The sequence below is a fragment of the Palaemon carinicauda genome, chromosome 32 (genome assembly GCF_036898095.1).
Source record: "Palaemon carinicauda isolate YSFRI2023 chromosome 32, ASM3689809v2, whole genome shotgun sequence".
Lineage (NCBI taxonomy): Eukaryota > Metazoa > Arthropoda > Malacostraca > Decapoda > Palaemonidae > Palaemon > Palaemon carinicauda.
Genome location: NC_090756.1, coordinates 76,155,840 through 76,176,013, shown reverse-complemented (window position 1 = coordinate 76,176,013; position 20,174 = coordinate 76,155,840). Strand labels below are relative to the sequence as shown.

Genomic DNA, 20,174 nt, shown 5'->3' with positions numbered 1-20,174 from the left:
ATACAAAATAATTAAGTGGCGTTTAGTGATGTTCAATAACACAAAAAACAATCCTAGCTAAACAGACTTATAGATAGGTACAGAGATGTAAATAGCAATAAGCTAAGATCAATGAGTTACGTAAATTAAAGAGTTACTTAAATACAAACCAATTGTGGCTAAACATCCAAAGCTTCAAGAGCATTTGGAACAGAACGCAACCAAGTGCTGTTTTCTTAAAAAATGTCAACGGTCGGTTGCATCGTCAAGCAATGTACTGTGAGCTCACGAAATGAGAGAAAATCATCTACAGAGGAATGAGGTGGTGAAAGGTAAAGCATTACAGGGGAATGATGGACATGTTAGCAGCAATGAATATTTAAGGGTATAATAATAAAGGTTACAAAGGAAACAAAAGAAAAAAGAGATGCGTAAAACCCAGAAAAAACAAACAAAAAATTAAAAAATGGAATAACGGGGTTGACTAAAATAAAGCGTGGAAAGAATTTCCACACGATCGTCCCCCAATTAAAAAGTTGACCGCATTTAAAGGCTGGGCTCTATAACAGGTAGACCTTAAGGGGACCGTCCACCATGGGGTATAGACATAACAACTTTCAGAAATCGAAAATTGTTTTATTGCTTCTATTTTATGCACCCTATGGCGGCGGGGGCATAAAAACAAGAATAGCGCCAATGTTATCCCTGCGTGTCGTAAGAGGCAACTAAAAGGGACGGTACAAGGGGGCTAGGAACCTCCTCTCCTGTATCTACATCCTGTGAGACATTGACAAAGAGATGGAGCTGGGGGGAGAGTGACTGCTCCCCGCACTCTAGTTTTGGGGTGTTTGAATGTGCATGGATGTAGTACGATAGAGAGTAAAAGATGTGAAATTGGAAGAATGTTTAGGAATAGAAGGATGGATGTATTGGCCTTGTGTGCGACGAAGATAAAAGGAAAGGGTGAAGTGATGTTTGGTGAAATGTCTGGTAGAGTGTCTGGGATTGAAAGGGGAAGAGCGAGAGAGGGTGTGGCTTTATTGCTGAGTGAATGGATGACAGGTGAAGTAGTGGAATGGAAGGAGATATCATCTAGGTTAATGTGGGTAAGGGTTAGGTTGGGTAGGGAATGTAAGGTGTTTGTCTGTGCGTATGGGCCAGGTAGTGAGAAAAGTGAAGAAGAGCGGAATGAGTTCTGGAATGAATTAACTAGGTGTGTAGAAGGACTGGGTAGAAGGAATTATGCAGTTGTCATGGGTGACTTAAATGCTAGAGTGGGTGCTGGAGAGGTAGAAGGTGTCATTGGGAACTATGGCGTACCAGGTGAAAATGAGAGTGGTGAGAGACTGGTAGATATGTGTGTTGAGCAAGAGATGGTGATAAGTAATAGCTTTTTCAAAAAGAGAGATAAAAATAAGTATAAATGGGTAAGAGTGGCAAATGGAAGAGTAGTAGAAAGAGCATTAATGGATTATGTGTTGATAACTAAAAGAATGTTTGGAAGATTGAAAGACGTGCACGTGTTTAGGGGTATGGCTAACGGTATGTCTGATCATTTTTGGTGGAAGGAAAATTAGTTGTAGCAAAAGAATGGGGGAATAGAGTAGGTGGATGTAAAAGGGAGGTAGTGAGGGTTGAAGAGCTAATAAAACCGGGGGTAAAAAGTAAATATCAGGAAAGGTTGAAAATGATATATGACGAAGTGAAAGTAAGAGAAACTGGCAATTTAGAGGAGGAGTGGAAGTTAGTAAAAGAAAATTTTGTTGGGATTGCAAATGATGTGTGTGGAAAAAAGGTTGTTGGAGGCAGCATGAGGAAGGGCAGTGAATGGTGGAATGAAGGAGTGAAGGTAAAAGTGGAAGAGAAAAAGAGGGCTTTTGAAGAATGGCTGCAGGGTAATAGTATAGAGAAGTATGAAAAATATAAAGAGAAAAATGTGGAAGGAAAGTGCAAGGTACGTGAGGCAAAGAGGTCAGCTGACCTGAGGTGGGGTCTGGGATTGGGTCATTCATATGAAGAGAATAAGAAGAAGTTTTAGAAAGAAGTGAAGAGAGTAAGGAAGGCTGGCTCAAGAATTGAAGAGACAGTGAAAGATGGAAATGGAAGGTTGTTAAAAGGAGAGGAGGCAAGGAAAAGATGGGCGGAATATTTTGAAAGTTTACTGAATGTTGAGGATAATAGGGAGGCAGATATAATTGCTGTTGCAGGTGTTGAGGTGCCAGTGATGGGAGATGAGAATGAGAGAGAGATTACAATAGATGAAGTGAGGAGAGCACTAGATGAAACGAGAGTAGGAAAAGCATCTGGTATGGATGGTGTGAGAGCTGAGATGTTGAAGGAGGGGGGTGTGACTGTACTTGAATGGTTGGTGAGATAGTTCAATATGTGTTTCGTGTTGTCAATGGTACCAGTAGATTGGGTTTGTGCATGTATTGTACCACTATATAAGGGTAAGAGAGATGTGCATGAGTGTTGTAATTCAAGAGGTATTAGTTTGTTGAGTGTAGTTGGAAAAGTGTATGGTAGAGTAATGATTAATAGGATCAAGGATAAAACAGAGAATGCAATCTTAGAAATACAGGGTGGTTTTAGAAGAGGTAGGGGTTGTATGAATCAGATTTTTACAGTTAGGCAGATATGCGAGAAATATTTAGCAAAAGGTAAGGAGGTGTATGTTGCGTTTATGGATCTGGAGAAAGCGTATGATAGAGTTGATAGGGAGGCAATGTGGAATGTGATGAGGTTATATGGAGTTGGTGGAAGGTTGTTGCAAGCAGTGAAAAGTTACTATAAAGGTAGTAAAGCATGTGTTAGAATAGGAAATGAAGTGAGTGATTGGTTTCCGGTGAGAGTGGGGCTGAGACAGGGATGTGTGATGTCGCCGTGGTTGTCTAACTTGTATATTGATGGAGTGGTGAGAGAGGTGAATGCTCGAGTGCTTAGACGTGGATTAAAACTGGTAGACGAGAATGACCATGAATGGGAGGTAAATCAGTTTTTGTTTGTGGATGATACTGTACTGGTTGCAGACACAGAAGAGAAGTTTAGACGATTAGTGACAGAATTTGGAAGAGTGTGTGAGAGAAGGAAGTTGAGAGTTAATGTGGGTAAGAGTAAGGTTATGAGATGTACGAGAAGGGAAGGTGGTGCAAGGTTGAATGTCATGTTGAATGGAGAGTTACTTGAGGAGGTGGATCAGTTTAAGTACTTGGGGTCTGTTGTTGCAGCAAATGGTGGAGTGGAAGCAGATGTACGTCAGAGAGTGAAGGAAGGTTGCAAATTGTTAGGGGCAGTTAAGGGAGTAGTAAAAAATAGAGGGTTTGGCATGAATGTAAAGAGAGTTCTATATGGGAAAGTGATTGTACCAACTGTGATGTATGGATCGGAGTTGTGGGGAATGAAAGTGATGGAGAGACAGAAATTGAATGTGTTTGAGATGAAGTGTCTAAGAAGTATGGCTGGTGCATCTCGAGTAAATAGGGTTAAGAACGAAGTGGTGAGGGTGAGAATGGGTGTAAGAAATGAGTTAGCAGCTATAGTGGATATGAATGTGTTGAGGTGGTTTGGCCATGTTGAGAGAATAGAAAATGGCTGTCTGCTAAAGAAGGTGATGAATGCAAGAGTTGATGGGAGAAGTACGAGAGGAAGGCCAAGGTTTGGGTGGATGGATGGAGTGAAGGAAGCTCTGGGTGATAGGAGGATAGATGTGAGCGAAGCAAGAGAGCGTGCTAGAAATAGGAATGAATGGCGAGCGATTGTGACGCAGTTCCGGTAGGCCCTGCTGCTGCCTCCGAAGCCTTAGATGACCGCGGAGGTAGCAGCAGTAGGGGACTCAGCATTATGAAGCTTCATCTATGGTGGATAATGTGGGAGGGTGGTCTGTGACACCCTAGCACAGCGTTTCTCAACCGGGGGGCCACGAGCGGACACCGAAAAATGCAATTCAGAATGCAGAAGCTTGGAGTGTATAATTAAGGTAACGAGACTCCGGTCATAGGGGAAGAGTTTTTTTTTAAACAATTTGCCTGATTTTTTTACACAGTGTTTAGTTCCTGGAGTGGTGAAAAAAATTCATCACCGCTCGTAACCGTTCACCACCGTTAAACAGAAGTTGGCCCCCGTTAAGGCAACGCCGTATACGCTCGGCCACCGCTGATGGTCCCTCCTACCGCTCCGAAAGTTTTGAGCTGCACAAAATATTGCGATTGGTGAAGAGCGGTCAATTTTCCGCTCCGGCAAAGTTCACCACCACCGCTACAACAACGTCCAGTCAAAGTGTGGCACAGCTAGACGCAAGTTCGTGGACGCTTGGGTCCGCTAGGCCAACGCAGAAATCTCCCACTGTCTGTTGTGCGCATGAGCTATCACTCCCGTCGTGCTGGCATGCTCCTTGGTGCCAGTATCCCACTGGACTGGACAGAGGAAAGAAAAGTGCGTGTTCTCATGGCACATTGGTTTTCCGTATATTTTGCTAAGTTTTTGAGATAAAATATTTTTACACTAATTATACATGTTCACTTTACATTTATATTGTCATATGACCGTAGTGGCCTTGACGGGCATTGGTTGAGGCCTGCATGGGTGGTGTAGGGTTGATACCTACACCACCCATGCAGGCCTCAGTGCACCACGAGTGCACCACAGCAAGAAAAATCGTAACTTGTTAATTTCATGCTACGATTTTTATTTTTGTTTTGTTTTGAAAGAGCACTTTTTAACCAAATTTTTTACCGTGTTATTGTTGTTGTTGTTTTTCAGATGTCGAAGGTTCGAAAATGGACAGACAGCTACGTCAAGTTTGGATTCACGAAGGTCATTCGAGATGGCGTGGACTGCGCGCAATGTCTGCACTGCTCAGTGGTGATGGCAAATGCATCACTACGTCCTTCCAAACTTTCAAACCATCGCGACAAGGTGCATCCCCAAAGGAAAGATGATAATATTGATGCTCTGTCTACGAAACGAGCACGGTACGACCGTGAAGCGACACTTCCAAAATTTGGATTCCGGCCAGAAGAAAAACCTGCTCTTCAATCCAGCTACGAAGTGGCATACTGAATTGTGAAGTGCAAGAAGCCGCACACTATTGCTGAGGAACTTATCAAGCCATGTACAGAGAAAATGGTGGAACTGATGATCGGACCAGTGGCAAATAAGAAAATCCAGCAAGTTTCGCTCTCTAATGACACGATCCACCGACGGATTGATGACATGGCCGCTGATGTGTGCCGTCAAGTTTGCTGTGAAATCAAGCAAAGCACGCTCCAGGCTAGCCTTCAACTTGATGAGTCTACCGACACCGCTCTGGAGAGCCAGTTGATCACCTTCGCTCGCTACGAGAAAGAAGGAAAGATGAAGGAAGAGTTCTTATTCTGCAATACCCTGCCAACCACAACGACAGCAAAAGATGTCAAAGCCATCGTGGACTCTTTTTTTGAAGTGAATGGACTCAGCTGGCAGAATTTCAAGCACATTTGTACTGATGGTGCCCCAGCGATGATTGGCGTTAAAGGAGGGTTCGTCACGCTTGTGAAGAATGAATAGCCCCACGTGACGTCTTCCCACTGTTCACTACACCGATATGCTCTTGCGTCAAAAACTCTACCGCCGCGTTTGTTGGAAGTCATGGACGTTGCGGTCAAAGTGATCAACTTCATTCGTGCGAAGGCCAAAAATCATCAGCTCTTCCAACTTCTGGCCAACGAAATGGGAGCGCAACATGTGGGACTTCTGTTTTACACCAAAGTTCGTTGGCTATCGAGGGGGAAATGCCTCTCTCGGTTGTATGAACTCCGGTTGGAGACAGAAATTTTCCTGCGAGAGAACGAAAACAACCTCCATGTCCACTTCGACAATGAAGAGTTCGTCATGATGCTCGCCTACCTGGCCGATATATTCAGTCGACTCAACAAAATGAATCAGTCTTTGCAAGGCTATGATGTGACAGTCAGTGACGTTCAAGACAAGCTTGCCGGACTGTCTGCTCGAATGGGAGTCTGGCAGGCACGATTCGAGGCCAGATCCACAGCCTCGTTTCCTTTCTTGGACGAGCATCTGCAGACGCAGAGGATTGAACTTCCCATTGGCATCAAAGATTGCATCATTGGACATCTCGACATTCTCTCCGCTGAGTTCAAATCTTATTTCGACGATGCTCCATTGGATGTTCCATGGCACAGAGACCCATTCAACACCGAAATTGAACCTACTGAAGACGAAGCAAAGGAGCTCGCAGAGTTGAAGGTCTCAAAAGCAATGAAGCTGGCCTTCAGTAACATAGAAGACCTCTCCAGCTTCTGGTTGTCTGTTCAGGATGCATATCCACTACTCAGCAAGAAGGCATCCGAAATGCACGTTCAATTTGCCACAATATACCTTTGCGAATCTGGATTTTCTGACTTGGCGACCATTAAAACGAAGTCCAGAAACCGTCTTGATGTTGGGAACGATATTCGCCTTGCTGTGTCCAAGACGGAGCCGGACATAAGAGGCCTCGTCACACGAGATAAACAGCAAGTGTCTCATTGATTATATTGTTCAGCAAATATTTTTACTTTGATTTATAATTTTAGTGACTGAATAAACAACATAAAACAAAATCTGCATTTTTTTATTGAAGAGCAGGGGGCCACGAGTGTTAGCCACTCGGTGAGGGGGGCCATGGGCTATCAAAGGTTGAGAAACGCTGCCCTAGCAGTACCAGCTGAACTCGGTTGAGTCCCTTGTTAGGCTGGGAGGAACGTAGAGAGTAGAGGTCCCCTTTTTGTTTTTGTTTCTTTGTTGATGTTGGCTACCCCCCAAAATTGGGGGAAGTGCCTTGGTATATGTATGTATGTATGTATGTATGCGTAAACATATCGTACATGCTCCCCAGAAGTTTCAGCCAATTATCTTTACAAATAACGAAGATATAGCGGTTTTTAAATGATGACGTCATCCTTACTGTGTCGTCTGCATGACTGAGTTTGACAAAATCGTCTTTGTGTGTTAATTTTGCATATCTATAGTGATTTTTCACTTATGTTTCAAGCTATCGTACGTCTGGCAAAAATGGAAGGCATTGGAAGAGGTAGTTGAACGAAATCTAGTCCTACAATAACAGAAGCCAAAGTTTCCAAAGATGTATAGATGTTATAATGCATGCGTTTGTTTACTTGTAGTTCGTATGTACATTGTGTTTCCACAACATCCTCAGGAACTTTATAGCAAGGCCAATGTTACCTAAGGTTATAGAAAGAACAAATAGTCAATCATTTTTCCAAACAATGAAGATATAGCGGTCTTGAAATTATGACGTCATCCTTATGGCGTCGTCTGTATGACTGTTTGACAGATGCGTAGTTTTCTCTCTCTCTCTCTCTCTCTCTCTCTCTCTCTCTCTCGAATTATGCTCTCTCTCTCTCTCTCTCTCAATGATATACTACTTAATTATCTCTCTCTCTCCTCTCTCTCTCTCTCTCTCTCTCTCTCTCTCTCTCTCTCTCTCTCTCTCTCTCTCTCGAATTATGTGCCACTGCCATTTATACAAATACTATAATTCTCTCTCTCTCTCTCTCTCTCTCTCTCTCTCTCTCTCTCTCTCTCTCTCTCTCTCTCTCTCTCTCTCTCTCTCTCTTATCGAATTACTTAAAACTGCCATTTATACAAATATTATAATAACAATGTTCAACTCTCTCTCTCTCTCTCTCTCTCTCTCTCTCTCTCTCTCTCTCTCTCTCTCTCTCTCTCTCTCTCAATTTGAACTACCATCTATATCAGCCAAATGCTCTCTCTCTCTCTCTCTCTCTCTCTCTCTCTCTCTCTCTCTCTCTCTCTCTCTTATGTTTCGAAATCTCGTACTTCCGGCAGAAATGAAAGGCATTGGTAGAGGGTAGGTGAATGAAAACTACCAGCTACGAGAACATCAGCAAAGTTTCCAAAGACATATAGAAATTATAATGCATCTGTTTATTTACTTGAAGTTCATATGTTGATTGTGCTTTCACAACGTCCTCTGGAACTTTATAGCAATGTCAATGTTACATAAGGGGATAGAAAGAACAAAAAGTAAGTGGAGAACAAGAAAAAAGAACCAAGAAAGAGGGAAGCATGAATAAGAGTACAAAGCTGAGAGCTGCTAACTAAAACACGGGTAACAATTAGAGATCGCTGGCAACTCATAACATAGGAATAGTAAACTGAGGGTTCAAATACCTCGTTTAGGGTGCATTTATGTAGGAGTAAACAATAAAAGTTATCATATTAATATTATCTTGATTTCTTTTAGAAAAGAAGCGAAAATGTGTTGCAAATCTTTGGGAGCTCATAACTCAAAAACATACTTATTCACACTTAGGTACATTTTTCTCACTTATTTGTTGTTCGATATTAGAGAGAAAGATATCGTTGAAAAGAAGAATAAAAAATCCCATAATTCTGTCAGACAAAATTTTTTTTTTTTTTTTTTACATTTTTTTTCACGATTATTTTCCGTCTAGACGAGAAAAAAAAATTCCTTAAAAAAAATAGAAAGGAAAATCAAAATTCTGTCTGACAGAATTGTTTGGTTGACAGAGTAGTTTTTATGGTATAAGTTTCAATACAATTGGTATCATAGTAGTGGGGAAAAATGTACCTAAATTATTTTTTTAAATCATGATTTTTGCTAATAAATCCAAAAGTTTTTGATCAAATGACTTGAAATTTTTATATGATGAAGGTATTATATATGTCTAAAACACATATAGAAATGGTGTAATTTGGATCATTAGAAAAAAAAATGGTGGACATGGCGGACGGTCCCCTTAAGGACAGGACTTTGACATGCATACCACTTAATAAGGTGAATTAGGACATCTCCAAACGGCATAGGATTTTTGCCTCTGGCCTTTAGTTTTCCGACGGCAGGGTGATTTATCCTGAAAATTACTGTTTTTCAAATTCTATCTCCTCCCTTGATAATTGATATTAAGACCTGGGATTACAACCTAATATAGACCTGATGTAGACCTCCAATCAAATGAAGAGTTTTTTCTTAAAGTCAAATTTTTTTTTTTTTTTTTTTTTTTTTTTTTTTGCTAGATATGAATTTTTTCATTATGGTAAAAAGTAAACCCTGAAAATCAGAAAAAAGAAATATGAAACAAAAATTATAAAAAAAGGGCAACGTTTGCTCTATAATGTCTGTCTAAGTTATGTACCAAATTTCAATGCTACATATTTAAAACTAAGGGAAAAGATAGAATGTGAAGGTCGATAAGTATAGTTATTATGAATTTTATGTTCCTTCATAAATGAAGATCCCTTTGCTCAATATCTTGCTTCTTTAGACGAGACGGTCGCTCCTTCATCATCTCTCTCCTTCACTGATCCCGCTAATTTCGCCAGTAATACCCACTTCTAAACTCTTATTAGAGCAAATTTTCTTCTTCCTTACGTTCGCCAGATGTTAAAATTGTCTTTTCCTCTTTAGCATAAAGAAAATTTTGCCGAAACCGAGAAAAACAGACGTAAAAACGAGTGATTGTCAGAAGATAGACTCAAATGTGTACTCTCTATGAGATATTGTAGTACAACTAAAGGTCAAAGGGTGTAATTACCGTGTAACACATTGCCCTGTGAGTCATGGAATTTATACATATGCCATTGCTCACAATTTGTTTTATATTAAAATGTATAAATTATCAAAATTTACAATAACAGAAGAAATACTGCATTTTCTTGTAGGGAACAATATTTATGGTTTATTGAGTTACTTTTACTAATTACCCTGTAACTATGAAAGAAAAACGAATTTTGACAAAATATTTTGTAAATGCATTCTCTATTGCCATACAAATATCAGTAAATTTTTTCAGTATTTTGTGTTCTTATTCCTATACCCCCATATATTGGGATACGGGCCGGGCCCCAGAGGCCACTCCACGGGTCACAGAGAAGGGTCCTCCTGTAGTGGAACAATCTTCAAGGCCACCAACGTTTTGTGAGAAGTTCGGTTTTTGCCACGAATGCAGGATCTGGGTCAAGATTTACTTCCTCCAATTCCTAGTATTTAATGTGGCCATCATCCCTTGAAGGGGCCACATCTCACTGACTCTAGTACCAGAAGCCATAGCAAGCAAAAGGATAGAATTTTTGAGTAAGATCACTCTGAGAGGTAGAGGAGTTATCTATCGAAGAAGTAAAGTGCAGGACTTTATCCAACGACCATGAAATAGCCTTATGAGGAACATTAGGTTTCAATTTAGCACAAGCCTTCAAGATCTTATTGAACAGCTTGCTATTGAGTTCAATATCAAAAGCATAAGCAAATGGTCTAGTTAGCATCAACTTACATGAGGCAGTAATTGTAGAGGCCAGGCCTTGATCCTGCAATGAGATAAAGAAAGAAATACAGAAGTCTATAGAAATAGAAGAGGGCTGATGACTCTTCCCAAATGCAACCCATGTTTTTCCAAGAAGACAAATATTGTCGTTTTGTGGCGTTGGATTTGTACTCTTATATGAAGTCAATTCTCTCCTTTATAACTCCTAACTTTTTTTGAGCAGTGAGGATGAGAAAATCCTGAGCTGAAGTGTTTTTGTTATCCAAGAGGAAGCTTAGACAGTCTTCTGTTGAACATCCTGGGGATGGTAGAGAAATCTGGAGAGATTTGAGTTCCAGAATAAGAGGATACCAATTACTCTTGAACCACTTGGGAGCCACTAAAACTGCTGTTCTTTTGAAAGTTCGTAGCTTGTTCAAGGCTTTCATCACGAGGTTGAATGGTAGAAATATGTAGATGTGAGACCCCTGGTTCTAATCCAGAGACATCGCATCCATAGCTGTTGCTTACGGATCTAAGTTTGGTACTACATGTCGGGAAAGCTTCTTGTTGAAGCTTGTTGCAAAGAGATCCATTTGCAGTTCTTAGACTTGCTCTAGAATGAAACAGAATCATTTTGTATCCAGAGACCATTCTGTTTCCAGAAGCTTGGATCTTGACAGGGCACCCACCATCACATTTCGAACCCTTCAAGGTAAAGTACTGAGAGATGCCAATTCCTCATCTTTGCTAAAGTGAGGATGGCTAGAATCACATCGTTGATCTGAGGAAACTTGGAGCCCTATCTGTTGACACAATGGACTATCGTCCTGTTGTTAATGACTAATTTTATGTGTGATTATGTCTTTCGGTTCAGTGTCTTCAGAGTCAGAAACACTGCCATGGCCTCCAGAATATTGATGTGAAATTTCCGAAATGTGACTGATCACAAACCATGTACTTACTTGGAAGAGGAGTGTCTCCCCCCCCCTCCCAACCTTGTTCCGAGGCATCAGTGTGAATTGTCACAGATGGAGGAGGATACTGTAGAGGGACATGTGTCAATAAACTCTTGGCAGTGGACCACGGCTTGAACTGTTTTCACAGTAAGACTAGGATTTTGTATCGAGGATCTCTCCGAGCAGTTAATGCCTTTCTTCTCCAGACTCTGTTGGCACCTTTGAGTCTTGCTTTTAAGATTAGGTCTGTCATGGCAGCAAACTGCAGTGAACCCAAGACTCTTTCCTGTTGCCACCTGGTGAGTAATCCTGAACGGAGTAGGCACCTAACAGATTTTGCGATTTCCTTTCTTTTGCCTTGAGGTTGAGAGTGGGTGTGTGACTTTAGATTCTAGTGAAGTCCTAGCAACTGGAATTCTTGAGCTGGAGACAGTCTGGACTTTTTGAAGTTTATCTGAAAGCCCAGAGACTGTAGGAATTCTATCACTTCTTTAGCAGTACGAAGACACTCCGACTTCGTTGCAGCCCAGACTAGCCAGCCGTCCAGGTATACCATCACCTAGAGGCCTCTCTTCTGTGGTTGTTGGATGATGGCCTCGACTAGCTTCGTGAAAATCCTTTGATCTATATTGAGCCCGAAGGGCAGAGCTTTGAGTACATAGGCTTTTCTTGCCAGTCTGAAACCAAGATAGGGGGAGAAGTGCCGACGTATCAGAAGATGCCAATAGGTGTCTGTAAGATATATGAAGGCAGTGTAGGACCCATGGGGTAGTAGGGTCCATTTTTGCGAGATAGTCAGTGTCTGGAACTTATTGTTCAGAAAGAATTTGTTTAGTGGGGACAAGTCAAGAATAGTTCGAACAGTGTTCGAATCTTTGTTGGGCACCCATAATAGCCGCCCTTGAAAGTTCATGAATTTTGTGCAATGGATGACTCCCATTTGGAGAAATTCCTGTACATAATCCTCCAGCAAAGGGGTTCTGGGTTTGAAGAACCTCTTGAACTGGGTTGATTTCTGTCTTTCTTTCCAGCCTAGTCCTTTTATGATTATGCTGTGAGCCGAGGGATAATACTCCCATCGATCCCTGAACAGGTAAAGTCATCCCCCTACCTGGAGCTCCTTATTGTTGTTGTGAAGGGCCTGTGTCTTTAACTCTCTTGCCTCTACTTCATCGGCCTCTAGACTGACCACTGGCGCTCTTCTTTTGAACTCTGACAGGATGAAATGTAGTGGTGGCGCTCTCATACACTGGGTTGAAGACTAGACACTAAGACAAAGTGCTGGGAAACCATGTACATAGTCTGAGGGATGGCGGCAACTGAGGCTATCATAACAGGAAAGGATTCATTTTAATTAAAGTCTTCTGGGCTTCTTGCCCTTGGGTTGCGGCCGTTCACCGGGGGGTAAATTTCTTTTTAGAGGACATTGCCCACTTTCCTAAGAGGCTCTTATTAATCTGAGCCACATTATCCATGACTTCCTAAACCAATTTCTTGGGGAAAAGGTCTTTTCCCTAGAATTGAAGTCGATTAGCTTTCTAGGTTCATGCCTGATTGCAGCAACGGCCATGACGTGCTCTCTGCGTGCTCTTCTGGCTAGGAAGAAGGCATGGAGATCTCTATGGTGAGTTGTTTCCAAGACTGGGAAGAGATCAGATTTGGAATAGTTTTCAATAAGCGTTTAAGATTGGAAGGATAAAGAAGCAGATAGTCTCTCTTTAGCTTCAAATTCTTCCTTCAAGAGGGATTTGGGAATTGTAGGCAATTTCTCATTAAACTTCTTGCCTCCAGTATCTTTATCTAGTTTTCCAACAGAAAAGGTATGTTGGACTTCCTTCCAACAGTTCGAATCATAAGGAAGGGCTAAGGAGACTGGTTTGCACTCCTCCAGCACTGGTAATGGTTTACCTTCCACTACTGCTTTCTTTACAGCCTTAAAACTTTTAGAGGTGAAAGGAAACACAATATCCTTAGGGGCTACAAAAGTGGCCTGCTTCATTCCAAAAGCAGAAAGTTGGCTGCTAGTGAATTCGGCCATCTTCAGCTCCTTAACCAAAAACCAAAAGAGACTGAGCCGAGCTGTGGTCCAGGATGATTGTTTCCTTAGGGATCATATCATCCCTAATGGACGCTTGTGAGTTAAACTTACATAGCAGTAAGGATAGCTATCGATCGATGGAAAGGATTCCAAGTCCAGGCTTATGACTTGCATAGCATCCTGGACTTAAGCATCCACATGATGTACTGGTACTGGTGGGAGTTGAAACGTCGGTAATTGGTAACCCAAAACAGCGGTCACCTCGTCCTTGGGATAGAAGAGGTCCTTCAGTTCCACAGAAGGAAGATAAGGGGCACCATGTTGAGAGCTCTTTTGAAAGCTTCTAACCCAATGACGGAGCGTCTTCTGACTCCGTTCTTGTATGTCCAAGGAGCTGTTGTTGGCGTGGAAGCCGGTATGAAGCAAGCTTTTGCAAACCTGACAGTTAGTCAGTTCCCATATTACAATAAACCCCTTGAGAACATGACAGTCCGCATGTTTCCAGAAAGTCTTGTAGCCACAGGGCAACTTGACCCGCCTGGTACAACTGACTGTAGAATACACCATTCCATCAGCAACCTGTAAAGAAGAAAAAATTTCAAAAGAAGAAAAAATTTCAATGAGTACAAATCATTAGGGAATTTTTCATCTTAAGAATAAGCATGCATATGAAATTTTATGCATAAATTAATGCTCCATATTAATCCTAACATACATAAACCTACCAGCTAAAATATTGCTTAAGACTAAAATAATAAAGATTCATGCCAAACAGCTCGGAAATCATTGGAGAGTTTAGAAAAGAAACTATCAATAACAGTGTGGTAGGAATATGGAGGAAAGGTTCACATCAAAAGAACACCAGTGCCTCCAAGGTCGGTCTATTGGACAACTGAAGAGGGCAAATTCACTTATCATAGTGCCCAAGCTAACAACAACTACCCCCAAAGCGGCAATAGATGGGTTAAGGCTGCAACTATATCTAGTAGCCACGATAAAAACTGACCTTTCAACACCCAAGGTCTGTCAACACAAAGCGACAGAGGCATTTTCCAGTCGACAGGAAGAGAGTGAATAATTCCATATGGAATGTTCCACAATCAGAGGGAGAGGTATAGAAATGAAAGGCAGCTAATAGGGTAATTTGCCAAGACCTGGTCATTATCATAAATCTATGTAAAGAACAGGATTAGTCCGTAAGATAATGAGAGTTGTACAAGTCGGCTAAGATGCTAAGCATTGAAAATGCAAAGGATATCCTGACAACCAGGCGGGATCCAATTGACCAACTTCAAAGGCAGTGTTCCTCAGATATGGAAGAAGATAGGAATAAGCCCATGACCTGTCTAAGGCTGCAGCTAAGGCGGTAGAGGGAATGTTCCATAGCCAACACACATCCAGTGGCACAGGATGGGAAGCTGCAGTCACAGAACAGGCCACTGCCAAGGTGGCAGAGGAGAACCCCAAGGAGTACCAACTCTTCGTCTAGATAGGATTAGGCCATAGGGAGAACTATGCAGGAGAGCCTAACCTACTTAGCGGGTAAGGGACTAACTCAAGAGCTAGGTTAAGATTACTAGACAAGAGGAACTGTAGTTCTCATTACTGTCAGGTTATGGCCTAGCCAGGAAAGGGAAGGGGCAGAGAAAACACCCAAGGGTGGTCTCTAATGCAGCAGAGAGATTTAGTCCAGGAAAGGAAAGAATCTCGCCCACCTAGGGCGAGGATAGATAGCCTACAAGCTATCTTGTCCAAAGATGGTGACGAAGAGTACTTCTGTCGCCATGGGACTGAAGACACACTAGCAGGCACTAAGGGAAGGAAAAAGGGTGGTGATGGGAGACTCAGAAATTGGTAAGGCGACACAACAAGAAGGCCTAACTGCCACATAGAACAGGGGTCTGCAATGATAGGGCACAGAAGACAAGTCCTCACAACCAGCCATAGCCTGCCAAAAGCTAAGAGGGAAACCTAAGAATGGGTAAGGCAGCACATGGGGGTCTACCTGTCAGCATTAGAACAGGGAGTAATGCGTTCAAATGGGTAAACAATAAGTAGACATAGGGAACAAGTTCCCAGGAACTGTGCCACCTCATCAAACATGTAGGCTAAGGGGAAGATGAAAAGAGTCACCCTAAGAAAAGTGTAAAACACTATCCAACTCCAAGAAGGACCTACAGAACCGCAGCTCTGTGCTGTGAAGAGTTGACAGCATGGGAGGATGGGCAGCCTTACGAAACCATTAAGGTTAGGTGAAATAAAGGGATAGTGCACAAGTATAAAATCACCAGGCATGGCCGCTAGCTAGGGTGGAGCTAGCCTAAGTCAATGCTGATAAAAATACACAAGTAACACCATAAAAAAGGGCTTGGGATACCCAAAATCATACCACTCTCTGAAAGAATAATGTAAAACATATTTTTACAATAAAAAGAATAAATAACTAATCATTTTTGAGCGATTTGGAAACATGATGCAATGGCGTCGACCACATGTCAGCCACAGATAATAAAAGGCATGCATATTGAAAGAAAAAGGGGTTGGAGACGCGAATTTCTCCAACACAAAAGAAAAGGGTACTCATCTTAGTTGATGAGGAGGAAGATGAAGCATCCATGATCGCTAAATCACTCGAAAAGCTAAGAAAACATGCAAAAACACTCCAAGCAACCATCAAAGATGGCGTCTGCAAAAAGGAATGGATCAACAGGAAACATGTTAGTAGTAGCACATTGAGATAGGGAGTTGTAACTGCTCTCTCACCCATGTATGCTACCCTATCCCTTATCCTTCAAGACAAGATTAACTCGATTCGGGGAAGAATAACCATGTTAATACTGTTTTTAAGGACAGGACTTTGACATTTATACTACTTAATAAGGTGACTTAGGAAATCTCCAAACTGCAAAGGATTTTTGCCCCTGGCCCTTGGTTTTGCGATACCAGGGCGATTTATCCTGAAAATGAGTGTTTTTCAAATTTATCTCCTCCCTTGATAATTAATATCAAGCCCTTGGATTACTACCTTATATAGACCTGATGTAGACTAATCAAATGAAGAGTTTTTTTCTAAGTCATATTTTTGCTTGATATGAATTTTTTTTATTATGGTAAAAAAATAAACCCCACAATCGGGGACAAAATTTAGAAAAAAAAAATATGAAACAAAAATTGGAAAAGGGGGCCAAATTTGATTATTGTATGATGTCTTTCGAAGTTATATACCAAATTTGTATGCTACATCTTTAAAACTAAGGGAGAAGATAGAATTTGAAGGTCAATAAGTATAATTTTGAGATATGGGCGTTCAAAGTTTTTCTTTGTATTTTTACAAAGACAATATCAATAAATCATGATTATTATGGATTCTATGTTCCTTTTTGGATATTAATAAACCAAAACAAAGTTTTTATCATAATTTAATTATAAATGGAGATCTCTTTGCTCAATATCTTACTTCTTTAGACAAGATGGTTACTCCATCATCTTTCTCCTTCACTAACTCCTCTAATTTCACCTAAATTACCCACTTTTAAACTCTAAATACTGCGAATTTTCTTCTTCCTTATGTTGGCGAGGTGATGAAATTGTCCTTTTCTCTTTGCCATGATGAAATTCTTGCCGAAACCGAGAAAAACAGACGCAAAAACCAGTGATCGTTAGAGGTCAAACCAACGCGTGTAGTACAGTAATTATCGTGTAATGTATTGTCTTGTGACTCATGGAATCTATACAGATGCTATTGATCACAATTTGTTATATATCAAATTGTTATAATTATCAAAATTTACAATAAAAGAAGAAAAACTGCATTTTCTTGTAGGGAACAACTTCTTTGGTTTATTGAGTTATCTTTACTAATTACCCTGTAACGAAGCCCAGTGATTTTTTTTCTTCCTATACCCCCATATATTAGGATACCGGCCGGGCTCTTAACACTTCCCTGATTTATACATGATATCTCTCAAGATATTTGCTCTTGAGGTTAGAACTCTGTGATACCTTTAAGGTAAAATTCTCTGGTATATCACTCGCAGAAATATCTTAGGTAGGAAGCTGCCATTGAGGAACTTCTATCGGGACGACATGGCTTGAGCCTCCCCCCCCCCCCAAAAAAAAAAAAAAAAAATATATATATATATATATATATATATATATATATATATATATATATATATATATATATATATATATATATATATATATATATATATCTATATCGACATGGCTTGAGCCTCCCCTCCCCCCCAGAAAAAATAAAAATATATATATATATATATATATATATATATATATATATATATATATGTATATATATATATGTGTGTGTGTGTGTGTGTGTGTGTGTGTGCGCGCACAGCCAAGTTTGTACATGTTTAATTTATATCAGATGTTACATTCTCTTGTATTTCTCTAATACTTTTGAAAACTTTATATCCAAACTCATACAGAATATCTGGTTGAGAGTTTCCCTGAAGAAAAGAAATAGAATAGGAAAACCTACCTGGGTACTGGCAAATGTATGGCAACGCCACCAATTGGCAATTGACGGCAACGTACACACCATACTTGTTCATGGTAAGGCACATGTCTGGTTCTGTTGGCTGTAAAAGAAAATGGGTCCATTATAAGCGTTTCGGGAAAATCTAGTTATATTTCTAATAATGTCTTAAACCGATAATCATTATTATTATTATTATTATTATTAATATTATTATTATTATTATTATTATTATTATTATTATTATTATTATTATTATTACTACTACTTGCTAAGCTACAAAGCTATTTGGAAAAGCAAGATGCTATAAGCCCAAAGGCTCCAATAAGGAAAATAACCAAGCGAGGAAGGATAATAAGGAAACAAATAGAATAGTGTACCCGAGTTTACCCTCAAGCAAGAGAACTCTTACCCAAGACAGTAGAAGACCGTTGTACAGAGACCATGGCACTAACCAAGACTACAGAACAATGGTTTGATTTTAGCGTGTCCTCCTAGAGGAACAGCTTACCATAGCTAAAGATTCTCTTCTACCCTTACCAAGTAGAAAGTAGCCACTGAAAACTTACACGGCAGTATTTATCCCCTTGAGTGAAGCATTGCCTGGTTAGCTTAGTGCTTTCAAGTGTATGAGGACAGAGGAGAGTGTGCAAAGAATAGGCCAGACTATTTGGTAGAAATTGAGTCATGAACACAGCATCTAATATATTTTTATCTTTATTACCATTCCTGTAGCTAGAATACCAAACTAGAAAGGTTAAGTAACCTCCATTTTAATTCATTCTCAACAAAACCTAAGCAAATAAAGTTACCTGGCAACTTGCTTCGCATGGAGTCAGAAGTTCGGGTGAGATGAAAGTGGACAATCCTCTGAAAAAGGTAGAAAGATTATCTTTTGCTGAACTGTTTAGGATATCAGAAGCCTCGATCTTCCTGATACTAGACATGAACACTTTTCAATTATTTTACATATCAGGAAGATCATGGAATGACGTTAAAGGACCGGTTGCTGAAACTAGAGTTCTTTGTATCATAGATAATAGTCTTTTCATTACCTTTGTTTATTACATAATGCTCTTTTCTTTACCTCTGAGTGTGAGCAGTGAAGTGGAATCCATCTCCCAGGTGGTCTGCTAGTAACGTGTGGTTTGGATTGCTCATCAACGTTGCATTGTCTTTCACGCAGCTTTGATGCAATGAAATAATGTTCAGATATAAAATAACTGTTTGTCTGTACGACTGTAAGTTTTTGAGTATTTTTTCTGACTCCACGGTAAGTGGCTAAAGGCGGGATAGGTTGACAAGATGGTACGAAGATACACAAAACACAATAATAACCTAAGACGGAGAGAGAGAGAGAGAGAGAGAGAGAGAGAGAGAGAGAGAGAGAGAGAGAGAGAGAGAGAGAGAGAGAGAGAGAGATTTACTTACCTTCGGACAGCTTCAAAATATCCAAGAAGATTTTCCGACACTTTATAGCACACCTCTTCGGGTTCCAATATCTTTAGGTATCCTTCAGGGCAAACAACTGGAAAGGGGGTAAAAATAACATTGATTACAAAATATCGACTTTTATATTAATAAGCCTTCAAGATGTTTAAATTCGAGAGAGTAAGGACCTGATAATATTCCCCTCCCAACATTCCACCCAATTTGTTCAGGCATCTACAAATGGTTACCAGCATCAGGACAAGCACGTCCTGACAATTTGTAATTTTAAAAATTTATCATTGCGATGGCTCATAATCTTTTTATGGCTACATCTCATAAGATAGATTAAGTCAAGAGTGCTGTGAGATAGCAACCCCATCCTAGGTTAAATTTAAGTTTTGTAAGATAGCAACCCAACCCTAGCCAAGATAAAGGTCTGAGAGATAGCAACCCAACACAAGGTCAAGATATAGGTCTGTGAGATAGCAATCCCATCCTAGGTTATGATAAAGGTCTGTAAGATAGCAACCCAACCCTAGGTCAAAGTAAAGGTTTGTGAGATAGCAACCCAACCCTAGGTCAAGATATAATTTAGGTCTGTAAGATAGCAACCTATTTTCTTGGGTTACTTACGATTACAAGGAAGAAAAACAGCCTTATCCCATTGAGGAGTTTCTCCTGTGCTGCTTTGTAGACAAGTGACATTCCCCTCAATAGTACGAGTTCCACCATCTTGACCCTCCTGATAGTACATCTTCGTACACGAATAAGTGAGGGTATTCCCAGGGGCACGAGAAATCGGCATGATGACATTGGTGTCGTCGTGCCATGTTATGAAGTCGTAGGGCAGGATTGGAGGACAAGCACGTCCTGACAATTTGTAATTTTAAAAATTTATCATTGCGATGGCTCATAATCTTTTTATGGCTACATCTCATAAGATAGATTAAGTCAAGAGTGCTGACAAAAGATATAGAATCTAT

At 40.5% G+C, this 20,174-nt stretch overlaps 1 protein-coding gene across 1 annotated transcript in view; it reads right to left on the bottom strand.

The window, feature by feature from the left end:
* The window catches only part of LOC137625668 (uncharacterized), a 216,464-nt gene that overhangs the window by 178,660 nt on the left and 17,630 nt on the right, over window positions 1–20,174 (bottom strand). The window contains exons 9-15 of the mRNA XM_068356578.1: window positions 19,825–20,061; window positions 19,192–19,288; window positions 18,848–18,946; window positions 18,573–18,630; window positions 17,657–17,863; window positions 13,698–13,838; window positions 10,153–10,326 (exon numbers count right to left, since the gene is read on the bottom strand). Coding sequence (XP_068212679.1) covers window positions 10,153–10,326; window positions 13,698–13,838; window positions 17,657–17,863; window positions 18,573–18,630; window positions 18,848–18,946; window positions 19,192–19,288; window positions 19,825–20,061 — 1,013 coding nt within the window. The remainder of the gene's footprint in view (window positions 1–10,152; window positions 10,327–13,697; window positions 13,839–17,656; window positions 17,864–18,572; window positions 18,631–18,847; window positions 18,947–19,191; window positions 19,289–19,824; window positions 20,062–20,174) is intronic.